A 22,636-nucleotide genomic window follows, 5' to 3' on the forward strand; every position below is an offset into this window, starting at 1 on the left:
TTGACCTAGAAAGTGTGACCAAGGCTTCTAAGAAGCCAAACAAGGTCACTAGGAAGGTATCTAGGAAAGTTATCCCTAGTGAATACCTAGAGCATCCAAGGAGCACCAATAGGTTTTGGGTTCCTAGGAGCATTTTCTCTACCCCATAGATGGGTTAGAGAGTGTCAACTCTAAGAAGAAAGGTAGTTAACCCAACTTTGAAGAAATTGACACTCAAAGAGCATTTTCAAGGTTATTATTAACATTTGAAAATGAAATAGATTTATCATTTACTCTTTGGAAGAGTAAAATGTACCTAATCCCGGAGATATTGATTTAAATCTTAATTGGCACAATTTGGGAAAACATAAGAAATACCAAGTTGGGACTTTAGTATTTTCTTAGTAATTTAAGGCAAATCCAAGCCTTAATTTAAAGTGCTATTCTTGTGGAAAAATGAAATATGCCAACACTTGAGGAATATGCTTAATTTCAATTGGCATAAATTAATTCAAGAGATTAAAGAAATGTCAAGTTGGGTTTTGGCATTTTCTTGAGGAAATTAGGCAATCTAGGGTTTAAATTTTTAACTTAGCTAAGGTTTAAGGACACTTAGATAGGTAATCTAGGTATTTTATTTATGCTACACCTTGCTATGATTGTTTGCCCATTATATGTCATGACATCATGATTATTTTTGCATTCATACCTTATGATGAAAAACACAAAAATATCATGTCATGACATACATACATCATGTAGTTATAGGAATCTTTCTTTTGAAAGCTATTTCATTTTGATGTATGCCATAACATTTCATGCATTAATTTTTAATTCCTTGCAATTAAGGACAAAAGGCATATATTCAACAAGTAACATCCTTGGTGGATGTTCAATATCTCAAAAATGCCTAGATAGAGATGCATGATCCCTAAATTAGGGCAAAACTAAAATTTTACATCTCACAAAGACCCATAAGGTGACTTGTATGTGTTTTAGTGCACATTATATACAAGTGAGATGTTAGGATGATGAACAAAACTCAAGATGTTGATTTAGTACATTCTTTTGAGTTTTAAGATCATCAAAACACATAGTTATGTGCATTCCCATCATTGGGAAAGCTAGTGTACAAGTCATGTGCATTAATCCCAAGGAACATGGTGGGATATTGGTTTTGAAAATGGTTTTAAAATGATTTTGGAAAACCTTGGTGAAGGCTATCTTTTGATAGTAATCACCATTGAATAGTTAGACACAAACTTGAAGAAAACACTAAAGTTTTTACAAGTTTTCAAGTTTGTGTCAATCTTTGAAAATATGATGTATTCTCTTAGAAAACTATTTTTCCCTGAAATTATATACTCTAAATAATGTCTACACAAATTTTCACGATTTTTGGAATTTTGTAGAATTTTCTAGGGGTTTCTGAAGTTGACTGAAATGAAATTTCAGCAACTATCAGACCTAAATCGATCAACCGATCGATTAAAGGGTTTCAATCGATCGGGCGATCAATTGAGAACAGGCTTCTCGCGAACAGAAGCCGTCTGGATTAATCCACCGATCGATCCATCCCTCCTGAATCGATCAGTGGATCGATTCAGCATGGTCCGATCGATTGGGACCCAACTCCAATCGATCGAAGTTGCTGATTTTGGCTGGTAAAACCTGATTTCAACATTTTTGAACCATGGTTAGTCTAGGTAACCATTCCTAACCCCTCAAAATACATTTATATACATAAAAAGGGTGTTTTCATGTTGAAAACAAGGATGGATTGGTTAAGGTAGACTAAATTAAAGTTTAGGTTGAGGTTTGCTTCAAATATTGAATATTTGAACCTCAAAACTTCTAAATTTGGGTTTCCTAAAGGTTTAGGGATTCCAAGTCATTGTTGGTGCAATGACAGAAGTTACCACCATGTCTTTAGGGGGAGGGACTCTTTAAAGACATGAAAACTATTTTTTTCATGAACCTTGGAAGGTGGTTAACCTTCTTTTCAGAACATGCTCAAGGTTGAGCGTTTGAACTTTAATGGGGAGTGGATATCCTCATTGTTCAAGTGGTTTAAGTTAAAAATGCTCAAGGATGGACATTTGACTACATTAAGGGGAGAATGTAGGGTTAAGGATAATGAAGGGTTTGAGACTTTCATTATCATGTTGATCACAACGAGTGAAGTTGTGAACAACGATAAACAACTCTTCAGGGGGAGAGTCTCAAAGGGGAGAGTTTTCAACAAGTGAATTTGTTGATGTGTGCCCAAAGATGGGGCATTTGTTGATGTGTGTCAATAGGGGGAGAATGAAGGGTTTAAGTTAGGACTTCATTACCTAGAGGGAGTTTGCCCTCTTAGGAGGAGAATGAAGTGTTCAACTTATGCCTTCATTACCTAGTGACATGAAGGAGGTTGAGGCTATGGGATTAGCCTAACTTAAATGTGGTATTGTCAAACATCAAAAAGAGGGAGATTGTTGGTGCAATATCCCTCAGGTCAAGGCTGACCTGGTTGACCAAGCTTGAGTCTTGGTTTGAGTTTCGATGTTTGACAATACAATACTTCGATGATATGGACAAGTGCAGGTGCAGTTGTTCATTTGGGGAGATTGTTTGGTGCAATTCTCTTAGAAAACTATTTTTCCCTGAAATTATATACTCTAAATAATGTCTACACAAATTTTCACGATTTTTGGAATTTTATAGAATTTTCTAGGGGTTTCTAAAGTTGACTGAAATGAAATTTCAACAACTATCAGACCTAAATCGATCAACCGATCGATTGAAGGGTTTCAATCGATCGGGCAATCAATTGAGAAGAGGCTTCTCACGAACAGAAGCCGTCTGGATTAATCCACCGATCGATCCAGCCCTCCTGAATCGATCAGTGGATCGATTCAGCATGGTCCGATCAATTGGGATCCAACTCTAATCGATCAAAGTTGCTGATTTTGTCTGGTAAAGCTTGTTTTCAGCATTTTTGAACCATGGTTAGTCTAGGTAACCATTCCTAACCCCTTAAAATACATTTATATACATAAAAAGGGTGTTTTCATGTTGAAAATAAGGATGGATTGGTTAAGGTAGACTAAATTGATGTTTAGGTTGAGGTTTGCTTCAAATATTGAATATTTGAACCTCAAAACTTCTAAATTTGGATTTCCTAAAGGTTTAGGGATTTCAAGTCATTGTTGGTGCAATGACAGAAGTTACCACCATGTCTTTAGGGGGAGGGACTCTTTGAAGACATGAAAACTATTTTTTTCATGAACCTTGGAAGGTGGTTAACCTTCTTTTCAGAACATGCTCAAGGTTGAGTGTTTGAACTTTAATGGGGAGTGGATATCCACATTGTTCAAGTGGTTTAAGTTAAAAATGCTCAAGGATGGACATTTGACTACATTAAGGGGAGAATGTAGGGTTAAGGATAATGAAAGGTTTGAGACTTTCATTATCATGTTGATCACAACGAGTGAAGTTGTGAACAACGATGAGCAACTCTTCAGGGGGAGAGTCTCAAAGGGGAGAGTTTTCAACAAGTGAATTTGTTGATGTGTGCCCAAAGATGGGGCATTTGTTGATGTGTGTCAATAGGGGGAGAATGAAGGGTTTAAGTTAGGGCTTCATTACCTAGAGGGAGTTTGCCCTCTTAGGAGGAGAATGAAGGGTTCAACTTATGCCTTCATTACCTAGTAGCATGAAGGAGGTTGAGGCTATGAGATTAGCCTAACTTAAATGTGGTATTGTCAAACATCAAAAAGAGGGAGATTGTTGGTGCAATATCCCTCAGGTCAAGGCTGACCTGGTTGACCAAGCTTGAGTCTTGGTTTGAGTTTCGATGTTTGACAATACAAGACTTCGATGATATGAACAAGTGCAGGTGCAGTTGTTCATTTGGGGAGATTATTTGGTGCAATTCCCTTCTGATCAGGGTCTGATCAAGTTGGTTAAAGAAGAGTCTAGTAAGTCAAGTTTGAGCAGATACTTAACTGGGAAGTCCTAACTGGGATGTTAGGCAGAAGGGAAATCCTGGTGAGTGAAGCCAGGTGAAAAACCTAGTGAGTGAAGCTAGGCGGTTTGGAAGTCCTGGTGAGTGAAGCCAGGCAGTGAGAAAATCCTGGTAAGTGAAGCCAGGTGAAAGTCCTAGTGTGAAGCTAGGCAGTGAGAAAATCCTAGTGAGTGAAGCTAGGTGAAAGTCCTAGTGAGTGAAGGTAGGCAGAAGGGAAGTCCTGGTGAGTGAAGCCAAGCACAGGGAAATCCAGATGGGTCAAGGTTGACCAGACATCTGGTGAAAGTCCAAGTAGGTCAAAGGGACTGACCGGATACTTGGCAAGAGGAGAAAAGTCCAAGTAGGTCAAAGGGATTAACCGGATACTTGGCAAGAGGAGAAAAGTCCAAGTGGATCAAAGGGATTGACCAGACACTTGGTGAGAGAGTCCTAGCTGATTAAGGGTGACCGGATGCTAGTTTTTATGTACCAACAGGTCATGGATTGACCGGATGTTGGTTTGGGGGCTTGGGACTTGGTTTTGGGTAAAAACAAGCAGCTGGATCGACCAGCCGATCGATTGGCTGGAGCCCAATCGATCGGCCGATCGATTGGGGAGTCCCCGCGAGAAGCCTTCGTCCCAATCGATCAGTGGATCGATTGGGAGGCAATCGCGAGCGCGCAGAAGCTTGCTGGATCGATCCAGAGGCCCCAATCGATCAGTGGATCGATTGGGAAGCTGCAATTTGTCGCGATAAGCCCTGGATCGATCCGTTGATCGATCCAGGCATTTCCCGAGAGCACAGAGGCGCTCTGGATCGATCAGTGGATCGATCCAAAGCCCCCCGATCGATTGGGAGAAATCCAATCGATCGAGATCCGACCGTTGGCGTCGTTTATAGCTGCAGGCGTTCTATTCCTTCGGTACTTCTTCGATTCCACTCCACGGGCGATCACGACAGAGCTCCACAGTGATCTTTTCTTCCTCACCGCCAGTTCTTGAAGGTTCTTGGAGGCTCATCCAATTCAAGAGGCGAGTTGCAACAAGAAGAAGAAGAAGCTAGGGTTTTCATTGTAATCTTGTAAGATTCAGTTGTATTTTGCTTCTTTCTTGTTCATTGTTGTATTGTGAGGTTGTAAGACTTCTCCGCCTTTGGTAGTTACCATAAAGGAGTGTTATTCATAGTGGAGGGTGTGTGTATGCGTGGATCCTTGGACTAGTCACCTCTTGTGAGGTGGATACCAAGTAAAATCCATTTGTTAGCGTTGTATGCATTTGTTTCTTTGTAATTCCGCTGCACATCTTTGAAGAAACAACAACGAAGCACACGACGAGCTATTCACCCCCCCTCTAGCTACTTTCGGTCCCAACAACCCTAGGTTATATGTGACCAAGATTTGAATCTCAGACCTTAAGTTGATAGTATCTTATGTGCTAGCCACTAGACTATCTCGAGGGGACATCTTTGACCATATAACATCTTATATGAGGTTTTCATTGCCTCGATAGGGAGTGAGCTACCTAGGACTTGATGGTTGTGAAGCCTTAACCTGTAGAATAATCTCACAAGTCATATTTTGTTGATTAACTTGAACATCTTATATAAGTTCCAGGTGGAATGTCAGCTAAGTGAAAGAGGATTACTCAACATTTTCAATTAATTAGAGTTAGTTGACACCAACAAAATAGTGATTATTTTGGATGTTTGTTTCTAAAGAGGGATGGATTTCGAAGAGAAATAAGAAATTGTCAAAATATAGAGAAGTCATCTCTAGGTTTCAAAAAAATAATTCAATTAAATAATTGTTTAATAGACCCTAAACCCTAAAATGCAAAAAGGCAAAAATAATCCTAACAGAAAAGATAAAATATTTGGAGTCATCTTTCAATAGCCAGAGCCTGTTGGTAGGCCTCTAAAACAGCCACAATGAATTAAAACTAAGGGCATCTTGCAAGGGTTAACGCACCCCCCTAAATAATGTGCCACCATTATTCCTCTATCTCAAATGAGTCATTCCGGGCAATCAACGGTAAAACTCCTCCGTATAATCATCAATCGATCTGGCACCCTATCTCAACGCATAAAGTCGCTGAAATAAAGGTTGAGTGTAATCGAAGGAAAGAAAGTGATCATTTATTTTTTTTTTCATCTTCTCCCAAGCGATGATCTTGGCTTTGACCTGTCTGTCTCGTGATCATCGCAATTGCTCCCATCATGCAGATGCTAGACATTTGAGTTTAATGACAATCAATTTCACATTCACACAATTGGGCACTTCTTTATATTAAAAAAATTCTCTCCACTTTATTTATCCAATCAATGAATCCTTCTACTTGTAACATACCAAAAAACTTAGGCAGATCAACACAAAAATTGAGGTCTCCATATCGTTCATCTAGACCATAGTGTTTCCGGAATCTAACACAATTGTGATATGGGTGTTCAAAAGTGGACTCAGAATCATGATTAGTGATCTCATGATCTTTAAAATCCTGCTCCACCAGACACTAGGTTAATTCTGTGACTTGTTTTTATAAATTCTCAATTATCACATCCTAAACGCTACAATTACAGTGTTAGATTTCCTTAATCGGAACTTGTCTGTTGTGATCACGACCATAATGATCTTCAATGTGATCTAATGTGCTCTGATACTAACTGACGCCGGATAGAATAGCGATTATTTCAAAAGCATCTGATGTGCTCTTATACTAATTGACACCAGATAGAATATCAATTATTCTGAAAGTTTGTTTTTACAAAGCGATTTCAGAGAAGAAACGAGAAATTGCCAAAACACATAGAAGTTGTCTCTTGGTTTAATCAAAATAAATTAAGTTAAAATAAAAGAAAATGCCCTAATATCAACTAAACAATTGTTTAAATAGATCCAGAATCTTAAAATGCAAAAGATGAAAATAATCCTAACATAAAATATGTTGGTGCAGGGAGCACCAAAATTGAACCTATATTTTGATATTGGCAAAGGTTTTAAGTTAAGTTTTGTTGTGTTCCAATTTGTTTTCCAAGTGTGCATGCTGAAGGACTTAACGAGTTTAAATAATTAGACACCAGGCTAAAGTCCAACTAGATCAGGAGGATCAAATAACTGGCAAGAAGCCCAGATATGTTAGAGAGAACCTGATATCTGGTAGGAAGTCTATTTGGGTCAGCAGGACTTGACAACTGACTAAAAATTAGATGGGGCATCTAGTAGGAAGACTTGGTGGGTCAAGAGATCAGACATTAAGTAAGTCTACAAATGGTAAGTGGAGGTAAGCAACTAGAGGAGAAATTCAATGAGGGTGAGTCCCAGTGGGACTGTAGGCACTGGTCCAACTTAGATCTATTTTAAAAATCTAACTGAGACTAAGACTAGATCCTGGTCCTAGTTAGAAAGAATCTAATTCATAATTTTATTATATGTGCTAACTCTATTTTACAGATATTTTTGTTATTTTGAACTAACATATTTTGTAGGAGCTTAAAGTAAAAAAATTAACTTCGGATAAACATTACTCGAGGTGCCCTAAGTGAAGGAGGGCGCCCCAAGTGAAGGGTTGGAGGCGCCTCGGATGGCTTGGAGTCACCTCGGAGCAGATAGAATTTGAAGATAAAGCTTCAGCCTTAGAGGCACCTCAGATCAGCATTAGATGCGCTCTTAGGCAATTGGAGGCACCCCCGAGAGAATAAAAAATGACATTCTCTAATCATATCAGAGCTCATGGAGGCACTCTGGATGAACCGAGGCGCCCCTAATGCAGTATAAAAGGAGCCTACAACCAGCACTCTACACATCAATTCACTATAAGCCTTCAAACTCATTTTGCTATGCAGTCTTCCTGATACTATTGTGTTGTGACTCTAGGATACTGACCTCGAGCTATGATCTTCAACTACTATAAGTGTCAGCAAATTTTAAGTGTTGCTATCTTATTTATTACTTACATAGGAAAGTATAAGGTGTTACACTTTCCTCATTCATGTATTTGACCTCTTTACTCGAAGGTACTTTGGGAGATAATTTAGTGGATTGCCCAATAGAAATGGTCTAAGGGATCGTGGACCTTGGAGTAGTAGTCGCAGGGCTACAAACCAAGTAAAAACAAATGTATTTTTATTTTCTGCTACGTATTTGGTTTTTTAGAAAGATTTTAAAAGAAGAAAAGAAAAGTTTTAAAATGAGATTAATCTTTGGAGCCACCGAGAAGGCCTTAAATGATGTTTTTAACTAAAACTAGGTCGTTACCGGTTATAGCTAGCAAGTAATTATAGATATCTGAGCAAGATTCACTTTGATATCTTAAAGATCCCGTGATTCAATTTGAGTAAAATATTATTGCCTTTCAAAGGTCTAATCCTCCTACATCACTAGTAGACCAGATATACTAGTCGACAGTGTTGGTGTAGGGTCCACCAGAATCAAACTTAAGTTTTGATGTTATCAAAGGTTCAAGTTAAATCTTGTTGTGATCTAACAAGTTGACTAAGTGTGTAGACTGTTTACTCAATCTGGAAAAAGCCTTAGCAGATCGTGGAAGCTAGGCGAAAAGATCAAGTGGGTCGAGAGGATTCGACACTTGGCAGAGAAGCTCGATAGGTTTGGAGGACCGAAGATCGAGGGAAAGTTCTGGGTGGTCAATCCAATGCAAGCGGCAAAGTCCAACAAGTCTGGAGGACCAAGGTTTGACAGATAGGTTGAGGTAAGCAACTAGAGGAGTGACAGTGAGGTCATGTTCCGGAAGGGAACAAACCCTAGATTGCTGATCCAACTGAAGAAATTGAAAAGGTTTCCAAATTGAGATCAAGACAGTGTTACTGTCAATTACTACTCATGCATCTTACTATATTATTGTGCTAATATTTGTTTTGTAGGAATGTATTTTTGGTTAACTCTGTTTTGCAGGTTCGGCCTAATCGGTCGACTGAACCAAGTTGATTTAGACCAGAGATCAGTCGAAGCAGAGTTGGTAAAGTGATTGATCGATCGACCGAACCCATGGATTGGTCGACAAAACCTTGATGATGTGGCACAGTACAAATCGATCAGAAGCAAAGATGGAAGCTAGCCTGATTGGTCGATCGAACGATCATCATATTAAAGGTGTATTAATGAAGAATCTCGACGAACGAGAAAAGTGCACCGTTCGGTCGACTGAACAAGGTGATCGATTGGTCAATGTCATCAATGCCCGAAGATCGAATCTCAATGAAGAAGAAAGGGATCAGGTTTGATCGACTGAACCCAAGGATCGGTCAACCGAACCCAAGGATCGGTCAACCGAACCCAAGGATCGGTCGACCGAACGTTAACGATTCTTATAAAATTAGTGCTCGAGGTTCGAGGTAGTGTAATCGATTCTGAGTTCATCTATGTGCAAGGCTACTGTTCGTGTGACAAGTCTACTACTCATCTCCAAACAAGCTGCTGCTCCATCCAAGAAGTATCGACCGAGCTTCATCCTACATCTAGTGTCGGTATATTTTTATTTAGCTTGCTTTGTACTTTAATTTCAAGTAAGATTGTAGGTTGTTACTATCTTACACATTTCATTGTACTAATTGTTTCTTTCCGAAGGTTTCGGAAAAAAGAATTTTAGTGAATTGCCCAACAGTATGATCAAGGACCGCGGATCTTGGAGTAGGAGTCGACTTAGGTTCCGAACTAAATAACCGAATCGTGTTCTTTATTTTCCGTTGCACTATTTTCATTTAAATGCTTAAAATAGAGTTTTTTAAAAAGCGATATTCACTCACCCCACCTCCCTTTATCGCACTTTCTCAATCCTTCAGACGGGATGTATAAGTGGGGTAGAAAAGGTCTGAACAAATAAAATGATTCAGTTTGAGTAATAATCAATTGGAAATTTTATTTAGTTATCTAGAGGCTTGAGTAATCGTCTAAAAGTGATTTTCAATTGATTGATGATATATTCATCAGACTTTTCTAGTCGACTAGAGGTACTAGAAGTGATTCATTAGAAGCCTTTGTTTTATCTCTTAGTAAGCATTTGTCAAAGAGAACTCATTAGCAAGATCATTTTCTCCTATGCTCATACTGGTCGAGTCTCCAAAATGATCTAAAAGATTGGTCTATTTTGAAGACTTCATCTTCATCAAACTCTTGGTATTTTGCTATCTCTTCACTTTCATTTCATTATTTAGGAGAGAGGTGAGATGTGAATTTGAGGATAAAAGGGTCACACGTAATTGCCTGCGAAATCTCATTAATTAGGTTAAGATGAATCTTTGTTTGGAGATGCTTACCACTTTATCTAGTGGGAATTGAAGAGATGGTAATAGTGGAAGTATTCGAGGATGATGCACTGGACATGTTATAAGTCATGGGGTAAAAGTGAGATTTTTGACATCATATTCCTTTGTAATTGTTTATGTCCGTTGTTATATTCTTGACCTAATCAACTAAACACACATGATATTCATACTACTAACCCTTGTTTCGTTTTTGTAATTGTGAGAAATTCATACTACCTATTCACGCACCCAACTCCCGCTCAAGCAAGGTCATTGTAGATCCTTTAGTTGCCCCACAAGCATGACTAAGTAGGGACTTAGATGGTAGATTGTCACATGAAATAGGGATCGAATTCCCAAGATAAAATCCCTCCCACTTAGAGAGGTTGTTTGATAACTATGATTTACTCTCTTCATCTCACAACAGTGAGAGACGCTTAGGAAGAGTGGATCACTTTTATCACTTAGTATATCTTTTAGTTGCTCCCATGGATGTAATTGAGTTGATATTTGAGTGGTAGAATTATTACACAGGAGCACAGTTTAAATCCTATGGGGTTTATCACCTTAGGAAATAAATTCCTTCCACCAAGAAAGTCGCTCGGTACCATGATTTGCTACTCTTCCACAAGTCTTAGGACGGTTCATGAAAGGACATCTCAAATGAACGTTATCGTTTTTTGCTACACATGATAAATTCTTTAGTTGGTATCGAATGAAGGCTTTGAGGTTGAAGTAACATTTAAAAGAGATAACAATGTAAGAGGATGAATCCACCATAACAATCTCCAATTTTTTATGTAATAAATTTTGCATATTGAAAATTAAGAATGGAATACCACCTATAACAAATTATGATATTTGGAAGATCATTACTGCCAAATTACATTGGATAGAAATGATGAGCCCATTGACATGGAAAGATAGAATGCTAATGAGAAACGATAAGCCATTGGATATAAACATCCTCACCAATGCTTATGAGCCATTGATCAATTTCTTAAATCTAGAATGCTTGAGTGATCGTTTTTCCTTCTTTCATCTTAAAAGTGTTACTTGAGTCCTTGGAAGGTAGAGTTTAGAATCGGAGAGTCCTCGTGCAATTTGACAATTTTCTACACGTCCCTTATGGCACTCTAGTATTACCCAGTTTAAGAAAAGTAAACTCAGTTTGGCTCCCTTATGGCTGTTTTCTATTTTTTTTTTAGTCTACTAAAATCTTTATAGAAAAGTAAGTAAATAAAAAGTTTAAGAATTGTGACCGTGAAAATTTTTTAGTTGACTAATTACATTTCTTTGTGACGCAACACAATTATGAACAAAACTAACCAAATACATTGAATCATAAAAGACAAAATGGCATAAATGATCAGAGCTACAACACACAATGCTGACTCTAAAAGCTTGTTCGTGAAGTTATATACTCCTGACAGATATATAGTTGGTGAACTCTCAAAAGTATTTTGATTGCACTACCTAGTTATCAACACAATGTACAGACTCTAAAAGCTTGTTCGTGAAGTTATATACTCCTGACAGATATATAGTTGGTGAACTCTCAAAAGTATTTTGATTGCACTACCTAGTTATCAACACAATGTACAGACTCTAAAAGCTTGTTCGTGAAGTTATATACTCCTGACAGATATATAGTTGGTGAACTCTCAAAAGTATTTTGATTGCACTACCTAGTTATCAACACAATGTACAGACTCTAAAAGCTTGTTCGTGAAGTTATATACTCCTGACAGATATATAGTTGGTGAACTCTCAAAAGTATTTTGATTGCACTACCTAGTTATCAACACAATGTACAGACTCTAAAAGCTTGTTCGTGAAGTGAGTGACTCAAAGGAACAAGCGTCTCAGGTTCACCCATAACGGATCCAATTAGTTAAAATCGATAATCACACGATAGTTATGCATGGAGATAATAATTTTAGATTAGGATGTCATTATACAGTTGTTAGGAGGAAATAGAGATTGGACGAAGTTCAGAAAAGAAGAAAAAGACAATTAATCAAAGAGATTTTACATGGTTCAGCTTTGAAGTGAGGAAGGTAGAATTCTTTATGATGGCTGCAAAGTTTGCAAGAGTACAATAGTAGCATTATCCAACTCGTATTACAGTACAAGGACAACCTATGCAGGAAGCTAATGGATTTATAAGTATTAATATAATGGTTATTCAAATTCCATAAAGGAATATAAAATGCATTGAGAAATTAACTACATTAAAATATTCTCAAAGGTCCAACTCAAGTAATCATTGCCTCAATGAAATCCAAGCAATATATGTAAACTAACTTACAGGAAGAGACTATTGGCAGCAGGATTATCTTCAGTGTCAACTTTCTTAACTGCAATGCTCCCTTAAGGGATCAATCTCTAATACAATGATAATGAGAGTGAAGAGGGTTGATTTACCAGAAAAACTCAAAGAATATAAAATTAAAAAAAAAAACAAATTTGATCAATTTATTCTAGGTCCATATGGAGTGAGTGGCACCTGGCAAGTGATCTCCCCTTGCTGCACAAAACATAATTTTGTATCAATAATTTGATATGCAAAAAAGTTCTTAAGAGTCGAGTATCAGTAATTCTGATGACGTGTCAACAACTTGATCACCCCCCTCAGACTTCCATTGCTTATAAATAAATGTCTAAATAGTGTGAGGGGATACAGAATAGTTTCAAACATTCATCAGGAGAAGATTCTGCAAAGCGACAATCTGTTTAATGGGGCTTCCATTTCCTACTTCTCTACAGAATCATGCAACCAACGTAAGATGATTTCAACGAAGTAGATGGCGAACAGCAGCAACTGCATCGCCTTTGTGTTCCCTTAGTGTTCTTTCAGCAATCTTCTTGTCCAACTGCATATAACAGCATACATCTCTGAATAATGATGATCCTTTTTTCAGTCCCCGCAACTAGAAAGAAAATGATCAAATATATTCACCTCGAGTTCATTTGCGATAATGTCTACATCAATTGGATTGATCTTCACAGCAGCAAGCTCTTTCTCCCTGCGAAAGGATCATATATTAACCAAAAAAGGCAAGAATACATTTAGTAGCATTGAATCAGAACTTTCATGAACAGGTAATTCAACTACAGAGATTAACATTTCTTTATGTTGACTACGAGGATACCTCAAATAACCTTTCATTTATATGCTCACTGCAGATAACTGAAATTGTTTGACGAATTAAGATTCATCTCACTCAGAGACTAACCAACAAATCAAGGTGTCAAGAGAATGAAAGGAGATATAAAGATCTTTCTAATTCAAAATAAGCTTTAAAGTCCTCTTGGAGTTAGATATAATGTAGGCATTGAAATGTGAGGATCCAGAACATAAAACACAATTATAAATGGTATTCTTTCACTTAACTTCTTCCTTCCTCATTTGATTAACTATCGCAGAAACAAATTATCACAACAAAGCTTAGCATTACTAGTCCATTAAAATTCTTAATCAAACCATCAAGATTTCCTTACAATTCTTCACACTCCCACCACTTTTATCCAGAAATGAAACTAGTGCAAACAACTTATTGCTTAACTTTATATTCAGATCTAGTAGAAGTGATAGTAAATAACTCTCATTGAATTCATCATTTCCATATTTTCCCCAAATAAGCTCCCCTGAATTAGAATAGTTTCCATCCAATATTTTTTGGGGGAGAATTGCAATAGAGAAAGGTATTGGATCACAAGACAGGCTCAGCAATTACCTCAACTTTCCAGATCCACTAGCAAAAGACATGCTCGCGACTACACAAGATGACTCTCATTGCTCAAGGTCTCCTTAGTGAGAACAAGGAAACCCTTGAATCAACATGTATGAGTGTGTTGCATATTTATACTGATTTGCACCCAAAAACAAAAATAAAATGAGGTGTCTACATGAATGAGGACCTCACGACCTCCGTCAAATGACTACGTTTTATTAGAATGTCCAAACATTTTGAATTCAATACTTAATGCGATGCAAATAAACAATCAAATCCAAAAATGTGAAACTGTAAACAATTAGATCATAAACCAATCAAACCAGCATCCGTTCCGGCCACAATCACTCACCGCAGTCGCATCGCATTCCAATCAGCTTCCTTAGCTGAAGCAAGAGCTGCCATGGCCTGCAAACACCCCCCTCAAAAATTTAAAACTTTGGTTCTAACAAAGGAAAAGTTCACCATGCGATTTTTACAGTGCGTTATAAACAGACACGAAATTCACTTGTGCAACCAGGCCACATCAACGAAATTCAGGGCTACTGCTTATGTCCCAGAGGAAATTAACATTCAGGCAAAGTAAATGGGGAAAAGAATATCTGAACGAAAAAAATAGGAACAACGGAAGGCAACGGGAGAGACCGATTGCACGCGACTGGAATCGAGCTGACGGTCTTCGACGCGATCGGTTAGCTTGTCGAGAGCTTTGCTCTGCTGCTGCAAGTCCTTCGAATCGACAGCTGCTGTCGCCGCCGCTCCATCGCCGCCCTCCATCGCCGCCACTTAGGGTTCCAACTTCCAAGACTCCGGGTGTTCTATGAAGAGCATGAACGGAAACAAGCTCCCATAAATACTTATTCCATGGCTCGGCCTATTTGATAGCGGTCCAAATCAAGTCCACTTTGAACCGACTCGGGTCGAATCTAATGTCCACTATTTTATCAATCCAAATCAAAATAAATAATTGTTTATTATTATTTATTTTGTTTTATTTAATTATTTTTAATACTCGAACCCTAGAGATCGATCAAGGCCTTGCTCCAGTTGCTTACGAAGCCGATGGGTTACTAGAGATCGACGAAGACAAGAGGACCGGTTCCATCATCGGCGATCACCGGAATTGGAGACCTCCTTTGTTCCCGTCTCCTCGACGATGGAGATCTCGCCCTCTGCTTCTACTGCCGGAGTCACTGAGAGGAGGGGCATTCCCGGAGCTTCCTTCGTGGAGGACGTTGAGACTTATCTCAAGCAATCCGGTCTCGATGTCAACTCCTCCCTAGGTTTCCTCCAGGAAAGGTATCTTCCTTTCGGCTCCTTCCGCTTTTTTTTTTGTTCCCATCTGTTGATTTGCTTCTATGCCGCGGAGCCGGATGCAATTGAGACTGCCGCTCTGATCGGGATTTCTTATGCTTTATTTTCCGTTATTGTTTCTCGTAAACATCCAGTATACATGAGCTTCTGTTTCTTTAAACAAACCGAGCTTCGAATAGTTTGACACTTGTGGTTGTTAGTTTCGTAAACAAGCGGTCTTACTATTCCTCTCAGGCTTCAGCAGTACAGAGTCGTGGAGATGAAACTTTTGGCTCAGCAACGGGATCTTCAGGTTGGCTACTCTTCTTTGTTTCCTCTTTTCTTAAGCTGTTGTTGATGTTCTGTATGATGTTTCGTTTTACTTATCTAATCAAACTTATCTGTGTCTGATCTTCTTCTTCTTCTTCTTCTTTTGATATTTTATCTTCCACACTATAGTCTAATTATCAAAGATAATTTTTCATTGAATTTCAGAGAAGAAATTACTGACCACCAGTAATGGTCAATGCCTAACTTAAGTTTGTATAAAAAAGATGAAGGTGCATGAAAATTTGAAAGAATATAAAACTAAAAACAATATGATGACCATGGATGTTGACCACATTTGTTTTAAGAATTAATGAGACGTCCCTAAAAAATGAAAGAGGCAAGATTTAATCAAAGTATAACCAAAGTATTCATAAACCTATGATTTGATCCTATGTTGATATGTTCCTCCTACCATTCCTTGGTTGGATCTTAATCCATGCAATAATGACTTACATTTGTTTGTTTAAAAGTTTGACATTAAGAAATGGACATCTTTTTCATACCATTATATGAGAAGGAAGGTTGCGAGAACATGTTTGTGAGTTTCCTTAGCTTAGTGCAGGTGACACTGTGAACAGTGAGGTGACGTTTGATTTTCTCCTAGGAATCGGAATGGGAATGAGTATCATAGTATTATGGAATGGGAATGAGTATGAGCTTGGGTATCATTTTTAAAAATAATGTTTGGTTAGTTAAATATTTTCAATCGGAATGAACCTAAATTTCCTTTTTTACCCTTAGAGAAAAATAAGAGAAAAAATTAAATGGGAGGGAAAGTTGAATGTGAGAGAAACATATGATGAGAGAGAAAGTGTGATGGAAAAAATGAAGAGAGAGAATGTATGATAAGAGAAAATGAGGAGAGAGTGTATGATAGGAGAGATTGAGCTGAGAAAAAATATGACGAGAGAGAAAGTGTGCTGAGAGAGAAAGAGTGATGGGAAAAAATGAAGAGAGAGAAAGTATGATTGGAGAAAATAAAAGTTAAGGAGAGAGAAAGTATGATGAGAGAGAAAGTGGGTTGAGAGCGAAAGAGTGATGGGAAAATGAAGACAGAGAAAGTGTGATGAGAGAAAATGAGACATTGAGGAAAGAGAAAGTATGATGAGAGAGAAAATGTGTTGAGAGAGAAAGTGTGATTAGAGAAAATGAGAAGATAGAGTGTGATAGGAGAGAATGAAGAGAGAGAAAGTGTGATGAGAGAAAATGAGGATTGAGGAGAGAATGTGGAACCGCCACATCAGCGACCCCCCTAGAGCCAGTCCCACGGATATGGAGGGAGGTAAATGTAGGTACATAGTTGAAAGCACATGACCAGGACGCTAACCCCAGACAATGACACCCCGAGGATCGAACCCTGAACCTCTCGGCCATGAAATCATGTGTCCCCAACTGTGCTACGTCCTGGGGACGAAAATGAGGAGAGAATGGTAAGAGAGATTAAGGAGAGAGAAAGTATGATGAAAAAAATGAGAATAGAGTGTGTAATGGGAGAGAAAGTGTGATGGAAGAGAATGAAAAGAGGGAAAATGAGGAGAGAGAGAGTGTGATGGGAGAGAATATAGAGAGAAAATGATAGAGTATGTGTGATGAGAGAGAATGAGGAGAGAGAAAGTATGTTGAGAGAGAAAGTGTGATGATAGAATACAGAGAGAAAATATTGTGAGAGAGAACAAGGAGAGAGAATGTGAAATGAAAGAAAAATTGAACAAATATACTAAGGGTATTTTTGTCCAAAACTTAATTTATATTCCTATTCCATCAAAACCCAAGGGAGGGGGTGAGTTTCATCCATACCCAAGTTTTTGGATTTCATTCCAAAATCTTGATTCCATTCCCATCAATTAAATATAAGGATTGGGAATGAATCCATTTCCTCATTCCCAAACCCTTAAACCAAATACCGCCTGAGTGATGAGGTGGGAGAGGAAGATGAGTTCAAAACCATGAGGCATGTAGTTGCAGTAGCACACATGATTCTGAGCCGTCAAAAATTAACCTCAACCCAATTGCAATTTCTGCCATGTGTCATGCCTAGGAAGCCCAATATCATGGGCTTTAAAGGTATAATCAAAGAACTTGAATCAATTGTGAATGTGTGATGGGTGGAGGACCAAAGAAAAATCTACTTAATGCAATTAAAGATGACTTGAAAAGATTTGAAATAATGATGTAACCTCACATAAAGTTCAATGGTAAGTTGGCTCTGAATAGCCAGGCTTAAGGTGTTTATTTGTTTGTATTTTTTTTTTAAAAAAAAGAAGAGATTGTCTAGTTATTGTTGGTCTGGGATGCTCTAAAAGTAGCTTTTTGTGACAAATTATTATCAGTTTGTCCCAGATTTGTGGAAGCTAACTTGTGTAAATAATTTATAGGCAAAGATACCAGATATTGAGAAGTGCTTAGATGTTGTTGCTATGTTGGAAGCGAAGAAAACTGCGGGGGAGGTTTGTTTCAAAAAATTTATTATCCTTTTACTGTTTATGCAATTTATGCAAGTTTGGATATTTCTATATCTTCTTAACCACATGTTTCAAAATCCACCAAATTATCAACTTAATGATAAATTCATCACCAGCTTTCCTTGAATCAGTTTGAAGGATAATGGTTGGATGAACCAGAAATAGGACTGTTTGATGACATAGTCTCCTTGTGAATCCTTCATATTTTGAGGCCATTTCCAACTTTCCTGTTCTATATTTTCCCCATCTTCGGTTTTTCTAGGATGTGAGTTCCCATATCTTGAATCCATTATTATGCAACCTTCATCTTATACGTCCTATCGGGTTGGAACATTGTTATCATGCCATTTAACACTGGTGTTTTTATTATATGTTTTTCTTTCTTGGTTACATGTAAAGTATATCTAACAAAATGCTTTGCCAGAAAGGAGGATTTGCAACAAAAACTGTAATTTATATCATGGAGATGTATATAGACAGAGTTTCTATTGTATAGATTAAAGAATCTGATATTTGATCACCGGCATAATATATCCATGTATGGTTATGGACTTGGTTACAATGTTTTCTCCCGTGAGCTGATTTCTTGTGGAGAATTGTGATTTGTATGAAAGTACAAAAGCTTGAAGGAGAGCAGTAAAGTTGCTACGGTGTGACCTAGAGGTCATGGGTTCAAATCTCGGAAACAACTTCCTTCGTGCACCGGGTTGCCCTTTATAAAAGTACATAAGCTTCAAGATCAGTTTATCCATTGTCTTTCATTATTAAGCAGATTGACCCTAACCTTTAGAGGCTTTAGAATAATGATTAAAACAAAAGTTTATTTTATTTATGATATTGAAGGCTTTAATAACCTGCTAGAACTTGGAGATGTTTGTCAACTACATTTACCTGTTAGGAATTCATTACAGTTATCCTGTATTTATAGGTTCTAAATATTATTTTTTAACTCAGAAATGGTACATTAGTCGAATACTAAAAATCATATTATGTAGTTACATGAAGTACAACTTGTCCTGAATGAACTTTCCTAAGATTATTCTTAGGATGCTTTTATGAACATTTTACCTCATATAATTCATTCTGGTAGTTTTTGAAGTTTTTAGATTACTACACGGAACGAAAGCTGAACCACTGGTATGGATGTGTAGACTAATCTATATTTCTGCTCCTTTGCTAATTTCTTTTTTTCGATCACTGGTACAATTAACTAAAACACCTTAACGTATCTATCATGTATTTCATTGCACCAGTCTTTTCTTCTTTGGTTACATAATGAAACACTGTAACTTGAAGCAAACTTCAGAATCTTTGTCCGTAAGATAAAAAACAATACTGGGCCAACAATTGGGATTATGTATATGAATTTTTCCCTTTATCCTTGAGTTCCTTCTTTGTTAGCTTTCTTGAAGTCCATACCTTTGGCGGTCTGTATAACCTTCCGCGCAATGAATTAATTGCAGGCACTCATTACAGATTTTGAAGTGGCCGAAGGTATTTATTCACGTTCAAAAGTTGAGGATAATGATTCTGTTTGCCTCTGGTTGGGAGCTAATGTAATGCTTGAGTATTCCCTGGAAGAGGTTGGTCAGAAAAGTGGCATTCTTGGTTCACATAATATACCCATATTGTGGAAACCTTCCAGCTCTGATATATTTTATTATTCATAGGCAAAATCCCTCCTAGAAAAGAACTTGGAAAATGCTAAAGCGAGCTTAGAAGTTCTTGTTGGTGATCTACAATTCTTAAGGGATCAAGTGACCATAACTCAAGTAAGTTCTGGATGAAAAACATAAAACCAAGAATGAGTTTGGCAAACTCATTTGACTTTTTAATCCATGACATTGTGATTTTATACAGGTTACTGTTGCTCGGGTGTACAATTGGGATGTTCATCAGAGAAGAACCAAGCAAGCAGTAAAAGAACCGGAATCCTGAAGTTTTTTTTTTTATTTTTTGTATTAGCTTCCAGAACTAGCAGTATTTGTGCGTTTATATGTGCCTTTGCTCTCTGTATTAGCAATAACTGATTCATTGTTGTCAAGCTTAGACGTAGAATTTTGTGAATGTTTGAAGCTGTTTTATTGCTCATTTCTTGTTTACAGAGATTTGTGTAAGTGCGAGATTCTTATCAAACTTACGAGTTTAAAATCTTGCTAGATGATTTATTTGCCTAGGATTTATTCTTGCTCAAGTTTGAGTGTCTGTCATCCTCTACTTCACTTGCTGAAGATGCATCATGAGCCTCTTATCCTCTGGTTTCAGCTTTTAACCAATCTTGTAGGCAGATTAGATATTCCCCATTTGCGTCCAGCACTTTTTTTCCTGTACTTGAGCAACGATGCGACACAACTGTTATCGTCTGAAAGTTAGTAGATCATGTCTTAGAAATGATATGCTTCCACCGTGGAAGAACATCAGGATCATGGAAATTTATTTTGATCATATAAAGCCGAGTGGTTATATCCCAAGTATCACAAAGACGAATAATTAACTTTAGTAGAATAATTTGTTCTCCATTTTATCTTTGAGCATTTTCAATGTGAAAGTCTCACTTTCCAGTTAGAGCCTTGATAAAGCATCCACAATAACATGAGATATTTCTTCCAAATATTTATAGTCCCCATTTCTACATCATTCTTCAAATATTTTACTATTCAAATATTTCAACTTTCATAATGAAATATCTCACCATCCAAATATTTATGGGTCACACCAATCAAATATCTCATTCTCAAATATCCTCAACTTCACAATCAAACATTTAAGTTTTCGAACGTTTAATTTTCCGAAAGTTATTTTTTCGAACGTTAACGTTTAATTTGTTTTTAATTTTTTAATATTTTGAATTTAATTAAATTTAAAATAAAAATAAAAATCATGGCACCCGCCATTTTTGGTTGGACCCATCATATTTAATTAAAATAAAAAAGAATAAAAACCTATAAATAGTGGCAGCCCACCTCATAAGAGGAAATTATCGGGTAAACATTTGTACCCGATGATTTTTATTCATCCCTCAAATATTCTTCATTGAAGATGCTTTAAAGATATCATGTAACTAATTCATGTTTTTTAATTGATAACAATTGAAGAGAGAAGTTATGAGAGAGATAGATGGATTGCAGTTCAAAATAAAATAGAAATAAAAAATCTTCACCTATTTTGAATATATTATTTCTTATATTAAATACTATACATTGTTATAAGAAAAGGATATATGTTAACTTTATAAAAAAAAATTGTCTACTTGCCAAAAATGTTTTAAAAGATTATATAATATACTATTGAGATAGAACACTGATTTAGGATAAAACTTTATAATTTTAATGAGTTTTCTAAAATGAAAACATCTCTATCAAGACAATGATGTTTGTATTTTTTTAATTTGACATTTTTTCTTTTTTTTCAATTCAAATTGTGTATTTATTCAAACAAAATATATTATTTAATGGGCTTAAAATTAGACTTATATTCTCCAAAACATACTTTGTGGTTAGACTTTCGAGAGTTGTGCCACTATGCACGGTAAAGGATTCTAAAGGATCGAATGGGATGATATTTTTATTCATCAAGTTGCCCATCAAAATGAGGTTAAATGCTTATGCATTCCACCCACATTTAAGGTGATAGAATGATTTAGTTTACGATTTGGCATACAAGACAAAGGAAAGAAAGATTAGTGTTTACAGGACATTAGATCCCATTTTGGCCCTAATATACTACCCTACTTAGTTAAGTTGACGTCCTTGCTATTTGATCGTCAAATGAGTTAACAATGTCTAGAGTGCTCTCCTTCTATCACCTTGCCTCTGATGCCAAAAGCCCCGTTTATCGAACAAGGTACTCTCGTTTAGTAGCCTCCAGTTAGAAGAGACTTTTTGGTGAGAATTTTTGTTGACTTTCTAGTATCTCTTTTACTCTTTAGTCTACAATTTGAGTAGTGGAGAATCGCCCCTTCATTGTGCTTTGCTTCTTGTAAGTCAACTTAATATGGATTTTTTTTTAATCCAAGTATCCAAGGCATAGTGGCTTTTAACGTGGCAGCTTAACAGTCCTAATAGTTCAAGCACGACGGATGTAATTGCCCTGCTTAAAAATTGAACCCTCGATGTATGGATATAATACCTTGCCTCTTATTGTTGAATTGTGCCAAGGGAGAGGAAATATATAGGTTTTAAATAGCTCACATAGACTATGAGGTGGATTCGATGGGGTGGATTCGAAGCCAACTTGATAGTTGCAAGTTCACTATCTTTCTTAGATCCATAACTCTACCTTATCGACTTATTTGATAACCCCAAGGGACCATGAGTTTTTTCTATCAATTGGGGGCCATTCCATATGGATGGTCTATAAGATTCATAATTACTCCTCTTGCTCACAACGCTTACTTAGCCAATATTTAGATTCGGTTTTATCCAAATTTTTTTTATTCACTCTAACATTATCCACTTGTCTAGCTATTGCTGAGAAATTTTTGAATATCAAATGGATTTTCTATGATAATCTTAATATGACTGATTTATCTATCAATTTTGCTACAACTGATGCTCTAGACAAAATTGACAATTGAAGAATTGGTGAGGG

General features: G+C 37.0%; 2 protein-coding genes across 2 annotated transcripts; one reads left to right on the forward strand and one right to left on the reverse strand.

The window, feature by feature from the left end:
* Positions 1–12,815: 12,815 nt before the first annotated feature.
* On the reverse strand, positions 12,816–14,801 carry LOC122009959 (huntingtin-interacting protein K-like). Its single transcript, XM_042566283.1, has 4 exons — positions 14,607–14,801; positions 14,314–14,369; positions 13,187–13,253; positions 12,816–13,100 (listed from the first exon to the last, which is right to left on the reverse strand). Exons 1-4 carry the CDS (start codon positions 14,736–14,738, stop codon positions 13,020–13,022), a joined length of 336 nt encoding a protein of 111 aa, XP_042422217.1. The 5' UTR covers positions 14,739–14,801; the 3' UTR covers positions 12,816–13,019.
* A 176-nt stretch (positions 14,802–14,977) lies between these two features.
* Positions 14,978–20,222, forward strand: LOC122009960 (probable prefoldin subunit 3). The gene is made up of 6 exons (XM_042566284.1): positions 14,978–15,260; positions 15,510–15,567; positions 17,960–18,031; positions 19,510–19,629; positions 19,717–19,818; positions 19,907–20,222. Exons 1-6 carry the CDS (start codon positions 15,118–15,120, stop codon positions 19,982–19,984), a joined length of 573 nt encoding a protein of 190 aa, XP_042422218.1. The 5' UTR covers positions 14,978–15,117; the 3' UTR covers positions 19,985–20,222.
* Positions 20,223–22,636: the final 2,414 nt, after the last annotated feature.

The sequence above is a fragment of the Zingiber officinale genome, chromosome 8A (assembly GCF_018446385.1).
Source record: "Zingiber officinale cultivar Zhangliang chromosome 8A, Zo_v1.1, whole genome shotgun sequence".
Taxonomy (NCBI): Eukaryota; Viridiplantae; Streptophyta; class Magnoliopsida; order Zingiberales; family Zingiberaceae; genus Zingiber; species Zingiber officinale.

Excerpts from the sequence above, each read along its gene's own strand:
- LOC122009959 (XM_042566283.1), bottom strand. The coding sequence starts at position 14,738 with ATGGAGGGCGGCGATGGAGCGGCGGCGACAGCAGCTGTCGATTCGAAG. Across the intron at positions 14,370-14,606 it reads ATTCCAGTCGCGTGCAATCG|GCCATGGCAGCTCTTGCTTC; the intron begins GTCTCTCCCGTT and ends GGGTGTTTGCAG. Across the intron at positions 13,254-14,313 it reads TGGAATGCGATGCGACTGCG|GGAGAAAGAGCTTGCTGCTG; the intron begins GTGAGTGATTGT and ends ATCCTTTCGCAG.
- LOC122009960 (XM_042566284.1), top strand. The coding sequence starts at position 15,118 with ATGGAGATCTCGCCCTCTGCTTCTACTGCCGGAGTCACTGAGAGGAGG. Across the intron at positions 15,261-15,509 it reads CTAGGTTTCCTCCAGGAAAG|GCTTCAGCAGTACAGAGTCG; the intron begins GTATCTTCCTTT and ends TATTCCTCTCAG. Across the intron at positions 15,568-17,959 it reads CTCAGCAACGGGATCTTCAG|GCAAAGATACCAGATATTGA; the intron begins GTTGGCTACTCT and ends AATAATTTATAG.